The 25,031-nt window shown below is 34.3% G+C and overlaps 1 protein-coding gene across 1 annotated transcript; it reads right to left on the reverse strand.

Moving 5' to 3' along the window:
- Positions 1 to 93: 93 nt before the first annotated feature.
- LOC123684499 lies at positions 94 to 24,284 on the reverse strand. Its single transcript, XM_045623784.1, has 4 exons — positions 24,095 to 24,284; positions 14,094 to 14,542; positions 12,261 to 13,745; positions 94 to 1,147 (listed from the first exon to the last, which is right to left on the reverse strand). Exons 1-4 carry the CDS (start codon positions 24,110 to 24,112, stop codon positions 1,021 to 1,023), a joined length of 2,079 nt encoding a protein of 692 aa, XP_045479740.1. The 5' UTR covers positions 24,113 to 24,284; the 3' UTR covers positions 94 to 1,020.
- Between the last annotated feature and the right edge of the window lie 747 nt (positions 24,285 to 25,031).

The raw sequence follows: 25,031 nt of genomic DNA on the forward strand, positions 1-25,031 counted from the left end.
GATAATCTTTAGTTGCTATAAAATGATTCAAAAAGATGATTGAAACTTTTTGCAAAGATATTCCTCATGAAAATAGGTAATTGAAACTTCATATTTATCTAGTAATCATTTATTCATTTTATAAATCCAATAATGATAACTCTAGAATTGATATATACAGTCATTGTATACAGTTTATGGACTAGTCAAATGAAAATTTATTATGAAGGCCTTCAAAATCTCCCAACCATGATATAAAATATACATGTAGAGCATTCCCTCTGTATGAACATTTTTTATATTTATAGAATTATCATTTGAATAGTAAGTTATCATTGTGCCATTCTGTCATCCAAGGTACAATAAAGCAATAAGTTACAACTATGTACAAAAAAACTCATATCTTATCCTATCCTATAGAAAGTATGTAATGGTATTGATTCTTTTCAGTGGAAATTAAGGCATACTTTACACTTTTTCAAAACAAAAACAACAAAATTCATTTGTTACCAATCCTCCAATTTTTCTTAAATTAGATTGGTGAAAGGATTATTGATAATGAATATTTTTGTCCTATTCCAATGAATTTTAAAATATGCTTCCAACTTCTTTTATATTTTGATAATGATGAAGTAATAACTTAATTTGAAGCACATATGTCAATAACATTAACAGGTAATTAATAAATATGAATAAGGAGATAATCGGGTAGGAATAGGGTAAAATTTGAAAATGTGTAAAATAATAAAGACAGGGAGAAATTGGTAAGAATATCTCATTGAACCTAAGTATATCTCAGTGATCAGATATTTTGCTTTCAGTAATTGTATAAGGTAAATATTTTCTGAATAAATTATAAATTATGTACAATATTTGAATGCTAAGAGCATTTTTTAACATTTTTGGTAGAAATCGTTGGTTACAAATCTCCTACAACATTGTGTGGGGGCAAATCAAATGTTTTCCAACAAATTTGACCCTCAATCATTCAGTATTCAATTTTTTCGCAAATGCAAATAATCAAAAATACACTGGAATAATTCATATTAGCCGATTGGGTAAAGGAAACCTTCTGGTACATTGAAATTTGAAACATTCTCTAGATTTGATTGCATTCATAACGTCCTGTAGATGTGCTGATACTGTGTCATAAATTTCTGGATGCACCCTGAAAAAAGAAATATTCATTTATTTTTAATTTTTTTTCATTTAATATTTAGTTTCAATGGAGAACATTATGTGCATTTCTTCAAAATTTAAGTGAAATTACCCAACTCCAAATCACAGGTTTGTTCATCTATAAGGATAAAGTTTTTAATATTTTATAAAATTAATAATTATGTATTATTATTCTTTCCAATCGCATATTGTTCAAAGGTTATATTAATTTTAAAGTAGTAATATCACATAATGAGGTGTTTTAACAGTAAAATCGGGGCACTGTCATTTCAAATATCATAATTTGAACATTTCCAAACATCTATATTACATAAAAAAGGCAACAGGAACTGTATGCCTATGTATTGAAAAAAAATATCGAAAGATGACTGGGTGAAAAAGAAGGAGTAACAACAAATATATTTAAAATTTCTCGTCTGTCCGCTAACCTACGGAAAATTTTACTGTTTGTATTTTCTAGGATACATAAGCGTCTACCACGATGAAAAATTATCCTACGGGCGATTGAATATAAAGCATAAGAGTTATACAGGGTGATTTACCGGGATGGCTATCAGACGCTTATTGAAATCTAATCATAATTTTGTGCTGAAAATTTGCATATTGGGGTTGGAGACAATGATCTTTCTCCCTGAAATATTTTCAGATCTCTACAACTTCCAGTTATTTATACCGGAAACTGCCTACTACTTCCTTATTTCAAATGGCACACCCAGTATATTATTGCATCATTAGATAGCTTTTTTGATGACAATTTCGGCAATATGCCATACCATAGTATAAAATGAAGAATGTTCAAAAAAATATGAGTCCTCATCGCCACCATTTTTTTCATAAGAATCCCATTAATTCATGAACCGTTGAGTTTTTACCCAAGGTAGAGCATATTGCCGAAATTGTCATAAAAAAGCTATCTAATGATGCAATAATATACTGGGTGTGCCATTTGAAATAAGAAAGTAGTAGACGGTTTCCGGTATAACCGGAAGTAGTAGAGATCTGAAAATATTTTAGGGAAAAAGATCATTGTCTCAAACCCCTATATGCAAATTTTCAGCTCAAAATTATGGTTCGTTTTCCATAAACATATAATAGGCCATCCCGGTGAATCCCCCAGAATATGTTAACTTATTAAGTGCTTTCCAGTCATCTTTCGGAGCTCCGAAGCAGTCTGCTTGGTTTTTTAGATAACTCACGATGAACTTTATACACTTACAGAATTTCAGTAAAATTTGACGGATGATATTTTTTTTTTTGTAAAATTTCGATATCTCAGCCAAAATATCCAGCAAAATGATGTCCACTTAGAACCTAAGCGCCAACAATTATTTGATACGTTTTAGGCTCTAACAGTCTAGCTTATACCTTAGCTCAATAAAATCAAATGTTGAAGCATAAAGTAACAAACGCATTAATATCTTCACAAGGAATTTCTAGATAGTTGGAACTTTCTTATTAACAATGTGAGAAAGAATACCTATTATAAATAAAATAATTACATCAACGGTTTGATTCGAGGTCCCAAGCAGTCTGCTAGTGAAAGCTTATAAAAGGTGAAAGTTGGTTTCCGATGTGTAAATAATTCTTGCTGTTGAGATAGGTACCTATATGTGGGCAAAAATATGCACATTCTTCATGGGATTAAGGAATTTATCTAATTTGATGACATCGAAAAGTATTGGAAATTTTTGGATAAGGTATTTCAACAAACAGGTTGTTCATATCATCTATGTATGCTCCATCTACAGATGGAGTTGAGAACTTTTGAATGTGGGTATTCATTGAATAGAAAAACTTGAGAAAAGCTCCGACATGTCTGGAGTTTTCGAGCTTTTTTGAATGAAGGGTTGGGATCTCATAGGAAAGTATCTCCCTGAAATTCGGCATGTACATTCAAGTGATCAATCAACTAAATTTCATCGGATCTATGCTGGTACGGAAATGAGAGTTATTTTTTTTTTGTGATATTCTGCTTGAATAACCTACAATTGTGGCGACGCGATCAATATGAAATTTTCTGGAAATTGAAATTATTATTTTATATCTAGAAGCAAAATCTGAACTCGGTTTGATCTGTTGTGCATCGCATTGTGACTGGAGACGAAAAATGTGTTCATTACGATGATAATCCCAAGCGCAGAAAATCATGGGGATATCCCGTCCATACTTCCACATCGACGGCCATACCCAATAATAATCACGGTTCCAAGGTCATGCTCAGTATTTGGCCGCATGAATGAACGATCGCTCAAAAGCTTCTTACGCCGAATCAGTGTTTTTTAAAAATATTTATGAGATATTCTAGCTGGGATATAACGGGTGTTTTTTTTCGAGGTATATAACTTCAAGTTGACATTACTGTTCAAGATGGCGACCGATTTAACAGCTGTCAAGTGATTTATTCTCAGTTTGGTTTGGCAATTCATCATGAATAGACTCACGCCTGAACAACGCTTGCAAATAGTGCAATTTTATTTCGAAAATAATGGTTCTGTGCGGAATACGTATCGCGCACTACGTCCATTTTATTTTGTTTAGCGATGAAGCGCACTTCTGGTTGAATGGCTACGTCATCAAACAAAACTGCCGCATTTGGAGTGAAGCTAATCCTCAAGTGTATGTCGAAACAACGTTACATCCAGAAAAACTGACTGTTTGGTGAGCTTTATGGGCAGGTGGAATCATTGGTCCGTACTTCTTCAAAACCGATGATGACCAGAACGTTACAGTCAATGGTGATCGGTATAGAGCCGTGATTACTAACTTATTCATTCCTGAATTGAACAACCATGATGTCCAGGAGCTGTGGTTCCAACAAGACGGCGCAACATGTCACACAGCTCGTGCCACAATCGATTTATTGAAAGACACGTTTGGTGACCGCCTAATTTCACATTTTGGACCTTTGAATTGGCCTCCAAGATCTTGTGATTTAACACCGCTAGACTGCTTTCTGTGGGGCTATGTAAAGTCATTGGTCTATGCGGATAAGCCATAAACCCTTGTTGGAAAAAGTCATCGAAAATTGGACGTCCAGATTGGACTACATCCGAGCCAGCCGTGGCGGTCATATGCCAGAAATCATATTTAAAATGTAATGACATAAGATTATCTTTCGGATAAATAAAATTCATGTCAATAGAATAATCCATCGTTGTTTTATTGCGATTTAAAGTTCTATAGCTCTGAAAAAAACACCCTTTACCTAGGGGGAAATATTAAACACTTGTGTAAATTTACAACTATTTTTCCATTTTTTTTCTTCTTGATTTTGAATTCATCCACTACCTATCATCAGCTTGTTGGTTTAGCAATGAAAATGATAAACGTATTCGAAAGTGGTTCCATCCAGCATCTGTGCATGCACATTAATGAACTAATCTTTTTCAAATCTGGCTCCGGCTGATTGCTTTCCAAAGAACAAATAACAATTGGAATATCGAATTTTGAAGCGAAGCCCGCGGTCAAAACCATTGTTTCTTTCACTGTACAACTTACAGTTCATTTAACCTGACCCCTTAACATTGCAATATTTGAACCTGACTATTGTTGGTCATGTTTTCGATATGAACAGGTGGTTTTATGTGTTGGGAAAGTAGCGATTTCTCATGAACCGGCCGACAGGTACCTTCATACTTGAGTAGTTGAAATTCTTGAGACTCTATACTGTGCCGGTCATTTACACTGCTACGTTTGGAATGTATGCTCACTTTCTCCGGGGTAATATTATTTCCGATTATCAATTTTCTTACCAAATAACAAATGAATTCCGTGGGATTAGCGTCCAATTATACAATTTGAGGAACTTCGTAAAAAAAAGATCAATGAAATGAAGGGTGTTTTTTTTAGATCTATAGATTTTAAATTGCAATAAAACAACGATGGATTATTCGATTGACATGAATTTTATTTATCCGCAAGATAATCTTGTGGCATTACATTTTAAATATGATTTTTGGCATATGACCGCCACGGCTGGCTCGGATGTAGTCCAATGTGGACGTCCAATTTTCGATGACTTTTTCCAACATTTGTGGCCGTATATCGGCAATAACACGGCGAATGTTGTATTCCAAATGGTCAAGGGTTTGTGGCTTATTCGCATAGACCAATGACTTCACATAGCCCCACAGAAAGAAGTCTAGTGGTGTTAAATCATAAGATCTTGGAGGCCAATTCACAGGTCCAAAACGTGAAATTAGGCGGTCATCAAACGTGTCTTTCAATAAATCGATTGTGGCACGAACTGTGTGACATGTTGCGCCGTCTTGTTGGAACCACTGCTCCTGGACATCATGGTTGTTCAATTCAGGAATGAAAAAGTTAGTAATCATGGCCCTATACCGATCACCATTGACTAAATCGGTCGTCATCTTGAACAGTAATGCTAACTTGAAGTTATATACCTCGAAAAAAAACACCCTATATATCTTTTTCATTCAAATTTTTTATATCTTATGGCAAATTTGTTGACAGAAGACAGTTGTGTTCATGCTGAACATTTTACCCTGTGACCATATGACGTTTTCTTTTCATTCACCTAGAACTTACAAGAATATGAAATAATTTCTTTGAATTTCCTGTTTTTTTTTAAGGCTGACCGGATCTCAATCCGAGCGCTTGTCAATTATTCGCCAATTGTCCCCTTGAAGATCACCGGATATATTAAGTATTTCTTTATAATACTATATTATTATTAGTATTATTATAATACTGTTCGCAGTTTGGATTAAAAAATTAAAATTCATCAAAACTAAAGATTTTCAAATTAGAAACTATAATTTTTTTATTTCAGTCGATTCTATGTAGGGATTCACGGTTTGGCTTGATATTCAAGCTACTTGGCTCAAGCTCAAGACAAGCAGCTTGAACTTGACTTAATCAACTAAAGTTCGAGTCAAGTAGTAGTTTATCAATGTGAAGTCAAGTACTTAATTGATAAATACTTAACTTGAATTTGAAAAATCTACATACAAAATAGTGGGGTTACTCAAGCAAACCCTATACCTGAAATGAACACTTCAAGAGTTATCGAGGGAGAACTTTAAATGAGGAAAAACCGCAAATCCTAACTGTGTAGAGTAGTTTGTGACTTGCGGATATCACAGAAAGAAACTAAACTAATTTTTCGTTGGGATTGTTGAGAAATCCATAAACCAATACAATTTTCAATTACGAATAATTCACTACAATTCTAGAAATGTCAAATTTAATTATCGAAACATCGAATTTTAGTTTTTTTCTGTGTTTTCCGGAAGTCACAGACTACTCCACACTGTTAGAAATTGGGAATTTACTCATTTGAAGTTCTTCCTCGATAACTCTCAAAGTATTCATTCTAGGTATAGGGTTTGCTTAAGTAACCCCCAATATTTTAGTACGTAGAATTGACTGAAATAATAAAAAATATATGTTCTAATTTGAAAATCTTGAGTTTTGATGAATTTGAGTTGTCCAAGTTCAATGTCTTCTTATAAACACCCTGCACATTTTTGGTCCAAACTGTATCATAATAATACGTATTTGCAGAATCGAAAATGAAAAAGGCTTTTTCGAAAGAAAAATTTTCCGCAGAAATATCCGAAAAAATGTGAGTCCTCATCGCCACCATTTTTTTCATAAGAATCCTATTAACTCATGAACCGTTGAGTTTTCATCCAAGGTTATGCAAATTGCCGAAATTGTCATCAAAAAAACTATCTAATGATGCAATAATATAATGGGTGTGCCATTCGAAATAAGAAAGTAGTAGTAGTATGTTTCCGGTATAACCGGAAGTTGTAGAGATCTGAAAATATTTTAGGGAGAAAGATCATTGTCTTAAACCACAATATGCAAATTTTCAGCTCAAAATTATGATTAGTTTTCCATAAACGTCTGATAGGCCATCCCTGTGAATCACCCTGTAGGTATAATATGTAAAATAATCATTCTAATGTTCGAACCTGATTTCCAAAACACTATCGTCTAGGTATGACAATAATAACATCATAATATATCTCATATAACAACGTAATATCGTATGCATGAACAAACAACAAGCACTCAAAAAGACTGATATTTTAATTTTCATTATTAGGGATTTTTTTTTAATTTTCATAATTATGGATTTTTAAATTATGGATTCCGTTCAGTTAGTTTTCCATAAATGTCTGATAGGCCATCCCAGTGAATCACCCTGAATCCGAAGATATCAAGTTCTTCAGTAATTTCGAAAAAATTGACCCAATTTCCCTTCAATGCGTTTGGGACAATTCCCAGCTCAAAATTCGAAAACAACGGACATTATTGTGACGAAATGATAGAGAGATCGAGTTAGAGGCTAGCGCTTATACTCGTAAATCTCCCTTTCTTCTCTCTAAATCAAAATGTGGAGAATTTCTTCATCTAATTATCCTCAATCAATTATGTATATCCGTTTCGTCGATTTCACGTAACTTTGTAATTCCGGCTTTTTATAACCACTCGGACTTCGATTTTTCACGACAATTTTCCAATCAACGTCTTCGAAAGCAGCAATCATTCCTCTAGACCACAAGGATCTGTTCAATTATCGGATATGGTTATTCTGGCTCACTCAAATGACACTAATGAATGAGAATGAAAGTGTGAACTGTGCGTGCCGGTAATTGTCTTCATCCGAGCGTGAAGTTCAAGAATAACTTTGATATTGAGACCCGTAGGTGTCTTAGTCACTATTCCTATATTGACTACTGACTACAGCGACGGAGTATAAAGAAAAGTATAAAGGAGTTTGTATAGTTATTTATAATACAAGTGCAGAAGGCATTGATATTCTTCTATGAGTTTAAAATTCAAAAACGAGCCACGAAGTGGCGAGTTTTTGAAGGAACGAGTGGTGGAATGAGCCTTCTGTACGAGTATTATACATTATTTTCTCTAATTCATTTCATTTTTATCGAAATTTATGAAATATTTCCATAAATATCATTTAGTGATTTTTGCATTGAAAAATGTTGGTTGGCAGAACTGATTTCTTCAAGGCAAATTGATGAATTGACAGATAAAGCCGTGGCGGAATGTTCGTAGTACCAACATATAATAATAACATATAACCATGAAAACTGTGCGTTTCTGATATATTCTCGCACGATTTTGTTCTACAAGATGTGGAAGAATGAACGGAATAACCACAGAATTAGGGAAAAGAATTTTTCTCTATTTCAGTATCGTAATGAGTTCTTTACAGTACTAAAAACAGTGCTGTAATGAACTCATTACAGCATTGTTTTCAGTTATAAAGGGTGTTTTTTAGAACTATAGAACTTTAAATTGCAATAAAAGAACGATGGATTATTCGATTGACATGAATTTTATTTATCCGCAGGATAATCTTGTGGCATTACATTTTAAATATGATTCCTGGCATATGACCGCCACGGCTGGCTCGGATGTAGTCCAATCTAGACGTCCAATTTTCGATGACTTTTTCCAACATTTGTGGCCGTATATCGGCAATAACACGGCGAATGTTGTCTTCCAAATGGTCAAGGGTTTGTGGCTTATCCGCATAGACCAATGACTTTACATAGCCCCACAGAAACTAGTCTAGCGGTGTTAAATCACAAGAGCTTGGAGGCCAATTCACAGGTACAAAACGTGAAATTAGGCGGTCACCAAACGTGTCTTTCAATAAATCGATTGTGGCACGAGCTGTGTGACATGTTGCGCCGTCTTGTTGGAACCACAGCTTCTGGACATCATGGTTGTTCAATTCAGGAATGAAAAAGTTAGTAATCATGGCTCTATACCGATCACCATTGACTGTAACGTTCTGGCCATCATCGTTTTTGAAGAAGTACGGACCAATGATTCCACCAGCCCATAAAGCGCACCAAACAGTCAGTTTTTCTGGATGTAACGGTGTTTCGACATACACTCGAGGATTAGCTTCACTCCAAATGCGGCAGTTTTGTTTGTTGACGTAGCCATTCAACCAGAAGTGCGCTTCATCGCTAAACAAAATAAAATGGATGTAGTGCGCGATACGTATTCCGCACAGAACGATTATTTTCGAAATAAAATTGCACTATTTGCAAGCGTTGTTCAGGCGTGAGTCTATTCATGATGAATTGCCAAACCAAACTGAGAATAAATCACTTGACAGCTGTTAAATCAGTCGCCATTTTGAACAGTAATGCCAACTTAAAGTTATATACCTCGAAAAAATACCCTATATATTACGTTTTGTGGTTGTCTACACTGACTATCAAATTTCAATACACATCTATTGTCAATATAATATAATTTGGATACAGTGAAGTTATTTGCAACATTATTCGCAATTTCTCTTAATTCTGGTGGTGTAAGATTGATTTCTTCAGACATAATTCAAGAATTTAATGAGTAATTATAAATTATTTCAAAACTCGAAACGTACGATTCAAATGCCGTAATCTGTCAATTTTCGTAATAGTTAGATACACGAACTGCCAAGATACAATACAAAATTTACAAGAACGTATAATCCAAATTTTTCATTGAATTTCGACAATATTTCACAAAACTTGACTGAAATAGAGAAAATATCGTCTAACACTCGTTGCAGAAGGCAATTCCAACACTCAATTTCGCATTCATGTTGGAATAGGAGTCTATTATACAAGTTCAAATTTGCGTAGCTAGACTCGATATTTTTGTATAGAGTGCGATACATTGTTGAATTCGTAATTTTTTCTCTTTATCACGTCATAAGGAAAACCAATATGGCGTCCATAAGAAAAAAATTGACTATCGCGTCTCTGAAACAATGGAAAACAGAAAAATTCTGACGACACCATTAGAATCTATAGGTATATTGGATAATGACTATAAACCAAATTTCGTGAAGTTATCTCCAGAAACGAATGAGTTGTACAGAAAAAAAGAAAATCTCGATTTTCGAGCGACATAGGTGACTACTAAATTTCAACAAAGTCCAATCTGTTGTTACGGAAATATTGGGCATTTTTTCTCGATATTCTGCTTATTAGGTAAAATCTCATCCTAATCGAATCGATTGTCAAATAAATATTGGGTATTTCTGTTTAAATATTTTTCTTGAATTCTGAAATAATCGAAAAGATCAGAAAGTCCAATAAACAGAAATTTCATTTGATTATTTCAAGAATACTAAAAAAAAATAGAAGTGAATACAGCTTATAAAGATAAAGGTATAGATACAAAATTTGGAATCCATAACAACAGCTTTCTATAAGAACAGTAGTAAAGTAGTTCCTTGTAGAACTGAAAATTTGCTCGGAGACTCCAACGGTAGGTTAAGAAAGAAACCGGCACTTTTCAAATACCTTCATAAACGGTTGATCTTAACATTTCAACGCGCCTAAATAACAGGTGATTCAATAATATAATCAACATAGCATAATCCACGTCTGATAATCTTGATTTACCCCACCTAATATAAAAAATCCGAAAGATTATCCCTTCCATTTTGAATGGAAATTGCTACGCCACTGCGTCATCATCACTACACGTACGCTAATTGCTTCCAATGAATGAATAACGAGGTAAAATAGAAAGTAATCTCGGATTCTTGACGGAATCACTGGCGCTCACGTTGGGATAAGACAAGATCATCGACAAGTCAGTGTCATGGCTGAAGGTATGTGGGTCAGAGAAAGCTCATCGTATCCCGAGATCACAGAACTGCAATCGATAAGCCGGTGGGTCAGTGAACTGCAGCTAAACCGCGTGAGGATATCAATTTTTCGGAGATGCGCACTTCCTGGACATGATCGTCTTAGATAATCAGTCCGCGTGACTATAGATTTTGCCTTTTCGCGGTCTGATGATGGTTGATGCATACGAAACGTCGTCTGCTCCGTTTCTACGCTTTCAGAAGTTTCTATTTCGAATTTGTATGTATCGATGGCGAACATAAATCTCAATTAGTATCTACTTACTTTTCAGGTAATTAAAAATATGACGAGTGTAGGATTCACGGCGAAAGTGTCATTTTGAGACCACAATAACCGTCAGTTTTCTCGTATGTACTATTACTTAAGAGTTTTCAATAACCTGCGATCTGGGCAGCTGTTATCTTTTGACATTTGAGAAGTAAATACTACGCCATTACGAAAAATGGAAAGATAAACACTTCAACAATGCAAATTGTTAAAAATCCCTACAAAAATGAGGACAATTTTGTTGTCAGTGTTAGGACAAGTTAGTGATGTCTGACCCTCAAAAACAAGTCAATTTGTGTCTGCATCATAAAGTTATTCTCGATTAAACATTACGAGCCAAATTCTCGTCATTTGCGGGATGTCTTAATAATCTCATCTGCGGCTGAGGCTCATCGGATGCTCTCAAATACCTATGGTGGGGCTGCTATTAGTGAAAGAACGTGCCGATAGTGGTTTCAACGCTTCAAGAACAGTGATTTTGACGTCGAAAACCAGCATGGCGGTAGAAGAGAGAAGGTTTTCGAAGATGCACAATTGGAGGTATTACTTTATCAAGACTCGTGTCAACTGCAATAAGAATTGGCAGGATCATTGGGAGTGACGCACCAAGCCATTTCAAAACGCCTGAAAGACATGGGAATGATTCAGAAAATTGGGTGCCGTACGAGTTGAAGCCGAGAGATGTTGAACGGCGTTTGTTTACTTGTGAACAACTGCTTCCAAGGCAAAGAAAATTGGGTGCCGTACGAGTTGAAGCCGAGAGATGTTGAACGGCGTTTGTTTACTTGTGAACAACTGCTTCCAAGGCAAAGACGGAAGGGATTTCTGCATCGCATTGTGACGAAAAATGGGTTTATTACGATAATCCCAAGCACATAAAATCATGGGGATATCCCGGCCATGCTTTCACGTCGACGGTCAAACCGTGTGTCCACCAATCTTTGTATTCTTATCTGATTTTATTGGATTTTGGTAAAGTATTCTTGTTTAGGCCATAGATGGTTCCATATGAATACTCATTGCCAAAATATTTAGCATTTTGACCTGCCCTGAACAAAATTATAGTATTTTCGTATCAATCTAGATAGTTCAGAGTTAAAAATTAAAATAAATGTCCTGATAATTAAACCACTATATTTCACTGATGAATTCATCCAACTACTCAAAATGACTTACCTCAACATCAGCATGTCAATCTTCTTCTCCATCAGCACAACGTCATCTTCACTCTGCTGTAACATCACTTCACAAAAAAGTTTTTTGGCACAAGGTGTATCAGACCAGTACAGCGGATTGGACAACTCCATCAAATTCGAATTCTCCTTTTCGCTGACCAGATTCTGCATGTATATATCCTCTTGTACGTTCCTCTTATACCTCCTATGGTTGTCATTCCTGATAGATTCTTCCATTATCAGAAAAATGTTGTTTCGTTCGGGGTCAAACGATCTCATACGCTGTTCATCCTGTTGATCTCTCAAGGCTCTCATCTGCTCAGGGCTCAAAAACCTGCCCACTGCGGCTGCTCCTAGACCTAAGGCTGCTCCTCCAGCTACAAGACCTAGAGCGGGTAGTATAATAGAAGTTTGAACAGGTCCCACCAATCCTATCTTCTGCTGAGCCTGGGGTGGTCCTACCAAGCCCAAATTGTGGGATATCTTGTGGGTTGCCTCCATCAGCGGCTCAAACACTGGCTTCGTGAACCTTTGAACCCTTTCGAACCCAGTCTGTACGTTATCCTTGACAGTTTCTGCAATTCTCATCCAAAGAGGCTGTTCTGGTTTTGGCCTAGTGTAGGGATAGTTGTAAGGATAATTCATCACATCTTTCTTGAAGTACTCGACGCTGTTGTCGTGGTATTGCTGTCTGCCACTGTCAGCGAAGGTGTTCTTCTTGCTGTAGGAATCTGTGTGGTCTTCATCTGCTGTTGGTTTGGCAGGTTGAACGCCCAACTCAGGATGAGCATACTGGAGGACAGGAGCCCTAACCCCTTCTGTGAATGTTACTGGACTCAGTTTGGTTGTGTACAGAGGTGAGTTGGGGTAGGAGTTATGGCCAGGATATTGCAACATCCTTCTTTGGATCTGGGGCTCGCTGTTGTAGGACCTATATTTCCTGCTGGTGGTGTAGTCTTTCTCCGCTTCGTTCCTGTTGATTTGCCTGATGAAATCGTACAATTTCGCAGAGTTGTCTGCGGTGTTGCTCAACCTGGTGAATGGTCCGAAGTTGGAGTTGGACTTGAACTGTATTGGTTCTGAATTTCGGTATCGTTGATTCGAATAATCTAGGTTGTCCCTTACGGTGAACGGCCCAACAGCTCCTTTTCCGTAATCTCTTGGCTTGAAGTTGTCTTCTCTGGTATAAGGTCCAGAACTTTTGGTTTCCTCCTTGTTTTTGTTGGCTTGGCTGGCATACACTAGCTCGCCGATGGGGACTGCAGCTGGTGGTATGTAACCTTTCTCGTAAGGTACAAGTTCTCCGTTGATGACACGAGCGTTTCTCCATGTTTTTTTGTCTGTTTCATCATCAGGAACACGTACCCCATGGATGACTGGGATACCATCATGGTCGATGTGGATCACAGAACGCGATTTCTTCTTAGGGTTTTTAAAGTAAATATCCTCGGAAAAAATGGTTACTGGTTTAGGTATGTTTGGTATCCTGGAAAAGAAAGATTTGATATAACGTTGAAGGCTTTCACACTTGTTTAATAGAGTCAAGAACCACTACCCAAAAAAGCTAAATATTGGAAAAATTATTGGAATCCCATATCTTAGCATATATTTCGATTAAATTTGTAGTTCAACCATAATAGACAGACATAATGCAGTTGTCAGTATAGTCACTATCTTATACTTTTCGAGCATTTTTGTGTGCACTAAAATTTCTTTATTTCAATCAACTTATAGTTGCTTTCATAGTGAAATGAATAAAAATATCAAAAGTTCTTCCGTTCTTATCAAGATGTTAAAAAATAAGTACCAAATAATAATTAATTCTTGACTGTACCTGTCACTATCGATAACATTCCCCAAATAGTTGTTTCCCAATCTGTTGTCGACAAAATCTCCCTCTGTGGCATTTTTGACCAAAGCTATAGTCTCCAATGTTAATATCTTGGGTTGAAAATAAACATCTCGAACAGGTATCCAATTATTGTAAGTTCTTGTGACAGGATGTAACTTTCCTATAGTTGGAATTTTATTAGAATCTCTATTGAAAGTGTTCAAAGATTCAGACATCAGATTGTTCTGTAAATTTTGAGAATTAGAGAACTGCGTTTTGCCATCTCTCTTCTTGATGATAAGTTGGGTGATGGTTCCTTCTCTCGTTCGCACGTTCAAAGTCTGGGTGTCCTCAGGGTTCAAACTTCGGGACACTTTAATCTCAGTTCGAGCTATTGAAGGTTTTACGACGTCTGCAGTTACTGCTACTGTTATTAGTAGCAAATGGAGCAACTGAAAGAAATAAAAAGATGAAATATATGTAAATTATGATCCAAAATTATAACACAAAGTAAACAACATTTTTATTCAAGGCATGTTCAATTAATAATACTAAGGATATAAAATAGGGGTTGATTATAAAATATAATAAAATATTTCAATAAAAAATATGCTAGATGTGAGAATACTAATAAATTTAATGAAAAACTCCGAATTCAGTAATTTCTACGAATGCACAAATAAATTTCAGTTGATTCAAAGAATTGTGACTGTACCATTCAGAAAATGTTGATTTCTTGTAGTCATTTTGGTGTTTCACAATTAATAACTCAGGTAAATACTACTAAATATGGCAGCAGTCCTTTTTCGTTTTTATCTGAAAGCTAAAAGAAGTATCTACTTTTTTAAAGGTCCATAATACTTATATATATATATGAGTTATCGCTCTGTCGTTCCAAGTAGTTGATGAATTTACATAGAAATATTTAATGGATTCGGTCCTTACTTGGCGGAAATTCATTATAAATAAAATAAAACGAAGTAATTTCCACTATGTTAACATAGTGGAAATTACTTCGTTTTATTTTATTTACATAGAAATGAATGATTTTTTCAAATTTACTCTTTTGCTAATGGTGAAAGATTAAAATATTTTGTAGTGAAAGTTGATATACTGAATTCCATAGCACAGTTACGTATAGATATAATCTGAAGAAGTTCCTATTGAGAAATGGAATTTTTCAATCCTTAAGAGACGTATCATCTGAAATAAGGAAGAAACGAAATAATCTTGCGTTATAAACTAAATCGTCGAACTTCCTAGTTTCTCTAGTCATGTAACAAATCTTTTTACTCATTCCTATATCATACCGCTAATGCAACTTTACGATCATAACATTTTCCAGATGATTTTATTGAAATGTTAACTTCAATAACTGAACCCATAAATTTTACTAGATTGTATATAAAACATACAGGCGAAATTATGTTGAATAAGTTTCACTTCTAAGACGATTATGGTCTTATTATTAGAATAATACAGGAAGATAAAACTTTAGATGTATAGATTTAAATGATTATTATTATTACTATAAATACAGAGTTGAGTATGAAACTACAAAACTCTTGAAAATTAGGAAAAACAAAAAAAAGGTTGATTGAGTGAAAACAAATACAAAAATTCAGTGAAAACAATATAACAAACAGTAATCATGATTAAAAAAAAAAACTAAGATTCTTTAAGATACGTCAAAAAAAACAAAAAATGAATGATTTAGCACGAAGAGTCGTATAAAGCGGACATAAAAAACAAACAAAAGAGTTTGATTTTATTATATCCAATGATCAATCTTTGGTAGCCAAGAATAAAAAATTAAAACCCTGAAATTTTCTCATTGAAATATAGTAGCTGACAGAGAAACTGCAAAACCCAGAAGGAGATGTTTAAATTTTATTTTTTTTTTTTCGAAAACATAGATATTATAGCAAGGAGTAAATTATTGAATTTTGAAAAAAAAAACAGTTTACAATGTTTTTAATAAATTTGTTAATAATGTGTTTGTCCACCGCGATTATCTATAAACTCCCCAACACGTCTCGGCATTGATACAATAAGATCTATTTCTTCTTGAGGGATACTATCCCAAGCTGCTTGTACTTCATGTCTCAGAGCCGCCAAAGTCCGTGGGGGCAGGGGTAAATTTCCAAGGCTTCTACCCATGATGTCCCAAACATGCTCTATGGGCGAAAGATCGGGGGATCTGGAAGGCCATGGCAAAATATTCACATGGGTCGTTTCGAAAAAGTTCAAAAGTTCAAACTAAGGGAGAACGTATGGTTTCACTATTTCTTGAAGGTAACGCAGCGCTGTCATGTTACCTCAAATAAAGTCTGAAGGTGACCTTCTTTCATGTGCAATAGCACCCTACACCATAAAGCCTACTGTCCGGTGTACATGACTCTCAACAACAAACTGAGGTTCACGTCTTTCTCCCCGATGTCGTCTACCCCTTATTCGGCCATCATGTGCACCCAAGGATAATCAAGATTTATCAGAAAAGACGACCTGATGTCATTCCACATTCCAGTGTTGATATTGAGATCGTAACAAAATGATCCGTTCAGAGACCGAGCGCTCAAAAAGGTCATTAGGTATTTTCGCCTCTATAGTTATAATATGAAGAAAAAATATTTCGAGCTAATTCCTTTCTTATCTAATTGTGATGATAAGATAACTAACAGATGAATTATTTCTTCATCTGAATATGAAGTAAGAATTTCAGACCAATTTTCACTCAAGTTTCTATTCAAATCTGAGCCATAACTCATTTTAATTGAAGAACATCTTCTCATGTCAAACTCGATCAAATAATGAAGCACAAGTCGATCCCATGAAAGGGAATATTAGGCACGTGTGAACCTATACATTATCTTCACCAATCACCTACAAAACTGTTGAATGAAAATGATAACTCATTAACACACTTGAAAATCACTTGCGAAATACGTATAGTTATATCTAATTGCAGCACTTATTGAATAATCTTATAGACCGATACATTCGACCAATTTCTCTAAATTATGATTTCAAAGAGACCCCGGGATCACCAAGAAATTAAATAGGTGAAAGTAGGTGATAACTTGAACTTATTGACTCCTGAACCATCTGTGAATGAGGAGAACTTTCTTTCATTTCCGAACATAAAAGATCAAAATTCTTAATTTTGATCTGACGTTTATTCAATTTCTGCTAATCGAATTAATAAAACAACAACAGAAATTGCTAATGTACTTTAATTGATGAGGTACATCAGTTAAAAAGATCTCATGTGTCATATTACGATGTAAAAATAAAAACATTATAACTGATTTGAAGTTAATTGAAGATTCTGAAGTTCTTAATGCAATTATAATATCCCAATAAGGTCACAGATATTTTATGAATGAACTTCTAGGCCAATTATAATGAATCATCAACAAAAACGTATATAATTAGGAGATATCGAGATTATTTGTGATTGAAATTGCTGATAAAAATAATGAATTTATCCTTAGCACTTTCCGATAACTTAATATTATACTAATACAATTAAGAGAAAAGTACTGACGTGAAGTTAACAGCGTTTCATTCATGCGCCAATTGCACCATTGGAGATCACAAAACTATATATAGGCATTGTATAAAGAATATTTTTTTACAATGAGCATGAATGTATGAGATTGAAACAAATTCTGATATTTTCTATGGTTTTGATTCCTACCAAAAATATCATCATATTTTTGGAAGTGAAAACATAGAAACATGATGTGCAGATTTTCGTATTGATAGCATCATCAGAGCCAAAGAAAACTCAGGCAAAATATGGAAAAAAAAACAATAATCCTGTAACTTATAACAACAGATCCATCCAACTTGAGTAAATATAAAATAAACAATTTCAAGCTTTATGCAAAATTTCGTCTTGATTGCGTCATCAGAGTCTTGAAGTCAGGAGCTTTTTCGCACTCGTTCACTCATGCGCCAATTGCACTCTTGAGCTCATGACTTCATGCCGGTGCTTTTCTCATTCTAATTATGTCTGTGCATAATTTAATCCGTATTCAATAATTGTCTTTCAAAATTTTTTAATATACACTTGTAATTAACATTACGCGTATTACTGCAGAACACCTCTGATTCTTTATATTCAGTTCAGTTGTTTTCACTTTCAACATGAATGTTCATAAGTGACAACGATTATTCAGTGGAAATGTTGTCGCTTGAATAAACATCCGTTTGATGAATACTGATTCTGAAGCGAAAGTGAAAAGAATTCTTTAATTCTCTATGACGAAATGTTTTCCAGAAGGTAGAAATTTAACGTGCTGTTTCAATATTCCTAGATATTGCTCGATGTTTCCAATACTAATTATCAACAAAAACATTTGGCTCACTTGAAGACAGCGAATAAGGTGATAATTTTCACACAATATCATCACTCTTTTGAAACAATTTTTTCACGGAAACGAATAAAATATGCTTATTTGTTTCCTCCGGAAATAATAAATGTAGAATTAATAGAATGCAGAGTAGAAGGTTCGATTTATTCCTTTTATATTATATCTTCGAAAAAGAACATTCTGCATCCAAAATTAACGTATTGAATCGATCTTTCCAAAAAAATCGACATATTTTCGCTATTATCTTAAAACCTCTGCACGTCTTGTGTCTTTCTACATCCAAAACATAGACAAAACACTAAACTCTAATTATTCTAAGAATCAAAGAATCAAGACAAAAAATATTTTGTATTTCAAAGGGTTATCATCAGATCAGAAAAAGATCCTGAGATATTGAAATTTTATAACAATCAATCAAATAACTCTATCGGTTAACAAAATTAATATTCATCATTTCATCATGACCATCACACGTTTTTATATTATTTGATTATAGTATATAGTTTGAAGATATGTTTTTTTTCGAATCCTTGATTGTTACCCTTCAGACTCATGGATCAATATAAACGACCTCTTCTTCATTCAATTACAGTATTTTATAAGATTGTAATCTCAATATTGTTTGGCATTCTCACAAGATTGATATCAATCCGGCAGAACGGAATCCATAATTTAAAAAACCATAATTATGAAAATTGAAAAAAATCCATAATAATGAAAATTAAAATATCAAAGCCCCTTTGAGTGCTTGTTCTTTGTTCATGCATACGATATTACGTCGTTATATGAGATATATTATGATGTTATTATTGTCATACCTAAACGATAGTGGTTCCGAAATCAGGTTCGAACATTAGAGTGATTATTTTACATATTATACCTACAGGGTGATTCACAGGGATGGCCTATTAGACGTTTATGGAAAACTAATCATAATATTTTGAGCTGAAAATTTGCATATTGGGGTTTAAAACAACGATCTTTCTCCCTAAAATATATTCTTGTCTCTACAACGCCCGGTTAGACAGGAAACAGACTACTACTTCCTTATTTCAAATGCCTCACCCAGTGAGGATATTTCAAAAAAAGACTTGAGATAAATACATGAAATTTTATAGTTGAGCTTTGTTGGAAGAGATGAATTCTTGGAAAAAACTATTTGTGGTTTCGACCAAAAATGCACAGGGTGTTTACCTATAAGAAGATCATGAACTTGGACAACTCAAATTCACGAAAACTCAAGATCACCTGTATAAACTAAATTTTAACTTAGACCAATTGCAGAAATTTGAGCCGTTGGGACAAGTCAGTGCCGTGAAGAATCGAAATTGTGTGCGTCAACTGAAAATATTACTACTGTAGCTTGTAAAAAAAAAGGGCAACTGCTACAGTGAATGGATTGCGCTACCGAGCTATGATTTATGTTTTTTTATCTACGGAATTGGAATATATTGATGTGGTCGACGTTTATTTTCAACAGTAAGGAGTTACGTGCCACACAAATTACGGAACAATTCTAATAGTTTCCTGGTCGGGTTAGTTCTCGAAGTTATGATCACAACTGGCCACCGAGATATTGTGATTTAACACCTTTAGACTTTTTATTTGGGACCACGTTAAAGATAAGGCCTACGCAAATGCTCCACAATCGATTTAAAATCTTAAAAATGAAATTCATGAAGTTATCAAGGATATACAGCCGCGAATGTGCGAATTGGTCATGTAAAATTCCATGAAAATGATATGGAGTTGAAACTGTAGTCGTGGCTGCCATTTGGCTGATATCGATTTCTGTTGTTAATAGCAGACCTTCCTCTTTACAATGAAATAAACATCCATTGATTTCTCTTGAAATACAGGATGAGTCTTTGACTTGTACATATATTTTAACCGAAGATTATTTAGGTCAAAAGAAACACTTTCTTCATTTACCATTTTTTCCGATTCGGTTTGGTTACAAAGATATAGCCATTTTAAATTTTCATGATGAGCTAATTCACCCCTGGAAACCGGAACACTGAAGTTTTTGCAAGTATAAGATATACCATTTGAACCTTGGAAATAAGCTACTAAATTAGAAAAACCATCATAAACTCACTTTAAACATTCCTATTTGTTGAACAAAGTAGTATTTATGATACAATGAATAAGTTATTCCAATTTCATTGACGATAAAGATTAAATATTTTTCTCTTGATTTTCTATTTCGTTTTCGATATTCATAACGAATTGAGCTCGCTACCACCCATATTAGCTTAGTTCTGATATTCATAACTCTTATCCATTCATTTATTATATCGCATTTATAATACCTATATCTTTTATTTCATTTCGTACAAGAATTGCCATTTAACCTTACATTCTCAAATAAATAATATTCATCTGTGAAAGTTCGAACACAGACTAGTAGTCTGTGGTTTTAAGTTTGAACTTCAAATTTCGAGTGTTGCAAATTTAAACTCAGCTGTTCTAACAATCTATGTTCTAACCTAAAATATTCATTTACAGTTTACACTGTTATTGTTGTCATGATATTTGATATTATGTTAGCATGAAATGAAAATCATCGAAGATTTTCAATAGCCTGTATCTTTTTAACCGGGCCGAATCGGAAAAAACGATAGGGGAAAAAAGGGTTTCTTTTGACCTCAGGAATCTTCGGTTAAAATATATGTACAAGTCAAAGACTCACCCTGTATACTCATTTTTTAATATCAAAATGAAACCTCTTATTGGAAAAACCTTTAGTTAAGGAACACATTTTGAATTGTATGCAATTTCATTGACTTTTATTACAAGAATAACCGGGATTCTTTCACTCAGTTGTTTGTTGTTATGAATTATTCAAACGGCATATGAAGAAGATTTCACACAGATTTCTTCTCAAATCCTATGTATGGGAGAATATTCTCGCTTTTATCGCCAATTATCAACTTGCTATTCGAGACACGAACAAAAAATTCATCACGCTTGTGACTTCTTTGAATCCTCGTTCACTAGATTAATGGCACTATAAAATTGATAGAAAATTGGGCAATCTTGACAACTGCATTCAATTCTTGTATCAGCACAATTGCCCTTTCTAGCTGAAGTCATGGCCATTAAAAGAGTTCGATGCATCAAATTGCCATGGATTTCTAGCTGGCCATTTATGGATTCCAATATTGAAAGCTCAGATAAAATCGATTCTATATTTGCACTGATCATAAATCGATCACTGGATAGTGACACGTTTTCTTTGTGGTATAGAAAAGAGTTAAAATTGCCCAATCAATCTTCTCATCATTGGATGAATTGGATCGAGAGATCTTTAAAATTACAATTGACATCAGATAACCAATTTGTACTAGGCCAACGTTTCATCTTTATACATTATACAGGGTGTTCATAAACTGGAGGTACAAACGACAATGAGAGATCCTTTGGGTAATTTTAAGATTAAAAAGTCGAAATACAGGGTGTTTCTTTAATTCCCCTTTTTTTGTGATGATTATACAAATTTATTAAATCTTTATGAATCATTGCTACATGAAATAAGCACCAAAACTAATAATTAATTTATCTATCACAGCTTACTGATAAGATTTTTATGATAATTTGAATTTTCCTGAGGATTTCGGGAGGATTGTTCGAAATTTTTTTCTCGTAATCGGTTATAGTAGATACGACAAAACTACAAGAAACCAAAAAGTTTATGATGAGAACGTATTTTTTCAAACTATCAGTTGTTCACAAAAAAAATTCTGAATATAAAAAGCGGGACTGTTACAAAAAATGTATCACCCTGTAGATATACACTCGAAACATCACGTGATGTAAACTCTTAATTGGAGTATGAGAAAAAAAACTTGTAAAAATATCAAACTTGGACACCTTTCCCATGTTTATAGGCCTTTTTTTCTGGTAGATATATTTTTCATTTTCGTTTGTACCTTTAATTTAGGATCGCCTTGTATTCAAACTTTATCAATCTATGATCATTTAGTCGAATAAAGGTGTTTTGTTTAGGTGTAGACTAGTGAAGAGAATATTTGGAAATTAGCAGCAGTAACACTTGAATAGATGAAAACTAAGGAACACACTATGAGACTTGCAATCACGGTCAAAACAAACTGATGAATTCAATGTGATAGATTTAGATAGAATTACATCTAATTCTAGAACGCCTTTTGAGCTGTTTCCACATTGATGTCAAAGTGTTTCATTTCAGTGTTTTCTATCTCGGCTTTTTAGGCCCCTATGCTATGAGCCTCTCAGAAGCTATGACACCTCTCAGAAGCTATGACTTGGTGTCAGAAGCTTTGAGCGCTTCTTCATTCATGCGCCAATTGGAGACCATAAAACTGTTGTAATATACAGGGTGTCTCATGAAAAACTGTCCACCCTCAATAACTCAACAACGAATCAGAATTTGTGAAAACACTCAGACATGATCTGGGATACGAAGCTTGTTTCTACTAGCAACCCCATGGAGAGGGTTGCAACCCTATCAGGAATTTGAATAGGGAAAGTGGGTAGTTTTGTAGCACAAATGAATGCATGGATTAAAATTTGTATGAACCTGCAGTGATTAATTATCTTTCGTTCGAAGACGTAGCAAAAACAAAAAATAAGGTGATTAAAAAGTGTTAAATGCCTTTTTTCTCTTCATGCTCATCAGATAAGCAAAGAGATTATTGCTTGCAGAAAATATTTTGTCAGTATTCTGCATTGCAGAATTATTAGAGGTTCGTTTTATCAGTTCTTAATAAAAATTACAAAATGGTTTACACGTTGGAGGAGAGAAAGGAAATGTTGAAAATTTATTTCCAGAACAGAAATTAATTTCCAGATTTAGGGCTACTGCGAGGATTTTTAATGAACGACATCTTGATAAAAACGTTTATTATTCAGTTAGTACATAAATTTGAGGTAACAGGATCAGTTGTAAACAAAAAACAACAATTTGTAACTTTGTGAATATTCACTTTATAGAACACAAACTGCAGGTTCATACAAATTTGAATTCATGCATACATTTGTGCTACAAAACTACCCACTTTCCCTATTCAGATTCCTGATGGGGTTGCAAGTAGAAACAAGCTTTGTATACCAGAACAAAAATCGACCTGTTTGAGTGATTTCACAATTTCTGATTCGTTGTTGATGGTGGACACTTTCAAATAAGACACCTTGCATTATATGAGATGTGATTTTTTATTATTTCAGTGTTGTCGGTTATTTTATTTAGATGATATCTTCTGATGATATAATCTTTTTTGAATTCGGCCCGAAAATTCGAATAATTATCTGACATATATTACAAACTAAATTTCATCTTAGTCTGATTTATTGTCCGCGAAATATTAGGCTTATTTTTCGATATTAGGATTATTTTTCGATATTAGGCTTATTTTTCGATATTAGGCTTATTTTTCCATATTAGGCTTATTTTTCGATATTAGACTTATTTTTCGATATTTTGCTTGAAATTCTGAATTGAATCAACTATATTTTCTGGAAACCTTATATTCAATTTATCGTATTCTTCAACCAACTCAGTGAACTATTACTGAAGGACCTAGCAAAAAATTCCAACCTGATCAATGAAAAATTCAAGACATCAGTTCAACTTTTTGATCATACCTTTTTTATCACAGTCATCTTTAAAATATCAACGCTATCCTTTCCAATGTATCTCCTTTCCGGTATCTCACAAAACTAAGATAAACCGTCCAGTACCGTATTTGAACTCGTGCACTTGCCGGATCGATCACCCGGTATATCTACGATCGAGTCGCGCACCTCAAGAACTAATCGCTGAATGAATTGGAGATACCATGAAGATCAGCCAAGACCACTTTCCACCTCAATGACCCACTTTGAATTTCATCCGATTATGTTCTTTCGTCTGCTGCTTTCATTCTCAAACACTTGATAGTACCAACTTTTTCGTGGCGTGAAAGAAGATAAATCAGTTCCATTGGGACTCGAAGATGATTGGATCATTTCCATTTGAAGGCAACGAGTGCAATAAGCCAGATGACAGATTTTGAAATTGCCTCCTATAACGTATGTCCCAAAAGTTTTTTCAAAATAAAATCATTGTTTTACGGCAATTTTTCAGAAGAGGTGTAATTAGAGATTTTACGCGCAACAACATATTTATTTTTTCTACATTCATGCAAAAAGCAAAACTTCATTGAACTATATTTAGTGGAAACAGAAGTTCTTTATTGCACTAGTGCAATAAAGTGTTTATTGCACTCATCTGTCATTCTACTTCAACGTGCTGTCATCATGACAAAGAAATATTTCAGCCTGAAGGAAATAACGATGTACAGTTACCAAGTACTAGTACGTTTACAGCAGTAACAAATCAAGAAGTGGATTTAAAAATTACTTCACTACGAAATATTCATATTGAAAATTGCACCAATTGTTCATTCACTTTCAACATTGAGGGTTAAAATAAAGTTTGAGTTAAATTGTTCGTAACTTATTAGTTCCTGTTTCAATGCAAATCGATAGTAATAATAAAGTATTCAAGTTGCGCTTTTCATTTTCCTACACCTAGTGCCGC

This window comes from Harmonia axyridis, chromosome 7 (genome assembly GCF_914767665.1).
Source record: "Harmonia axyridis chromosome 7, icHarAxyr1.1, whole genome shotgun sequence".
In the NCBI taxonomy this organism is placed as follows: Eukaryota; Metazoa; Arthropoda; class Insecta; order Coleoptera; family Coccinellidae; genus Harmonia; species Harmonia axyridis.

What these genes read in the sequence shown, in the direction of transcription:
- LOC123684499 (XM_045623784.1), bottom strand. An exon ending in AATGTTATCGATAGTGACAG is followed by an intron (nt 13,746 to 14,093) that starts GTACAGTCAAGA and finishes TTTCTTTTCCAG; the next exon opens with GATACCAAACATACCTAAAC. An exon ending in ATTGACATGCTGATGTTGAG is followed by an intron (nt 1,148 to 12,260) that starts GTAAGTCATTTT and finishes TTCTTTTTTCAG; the next exon opens with GGTGCATCCAGAAATTTATG.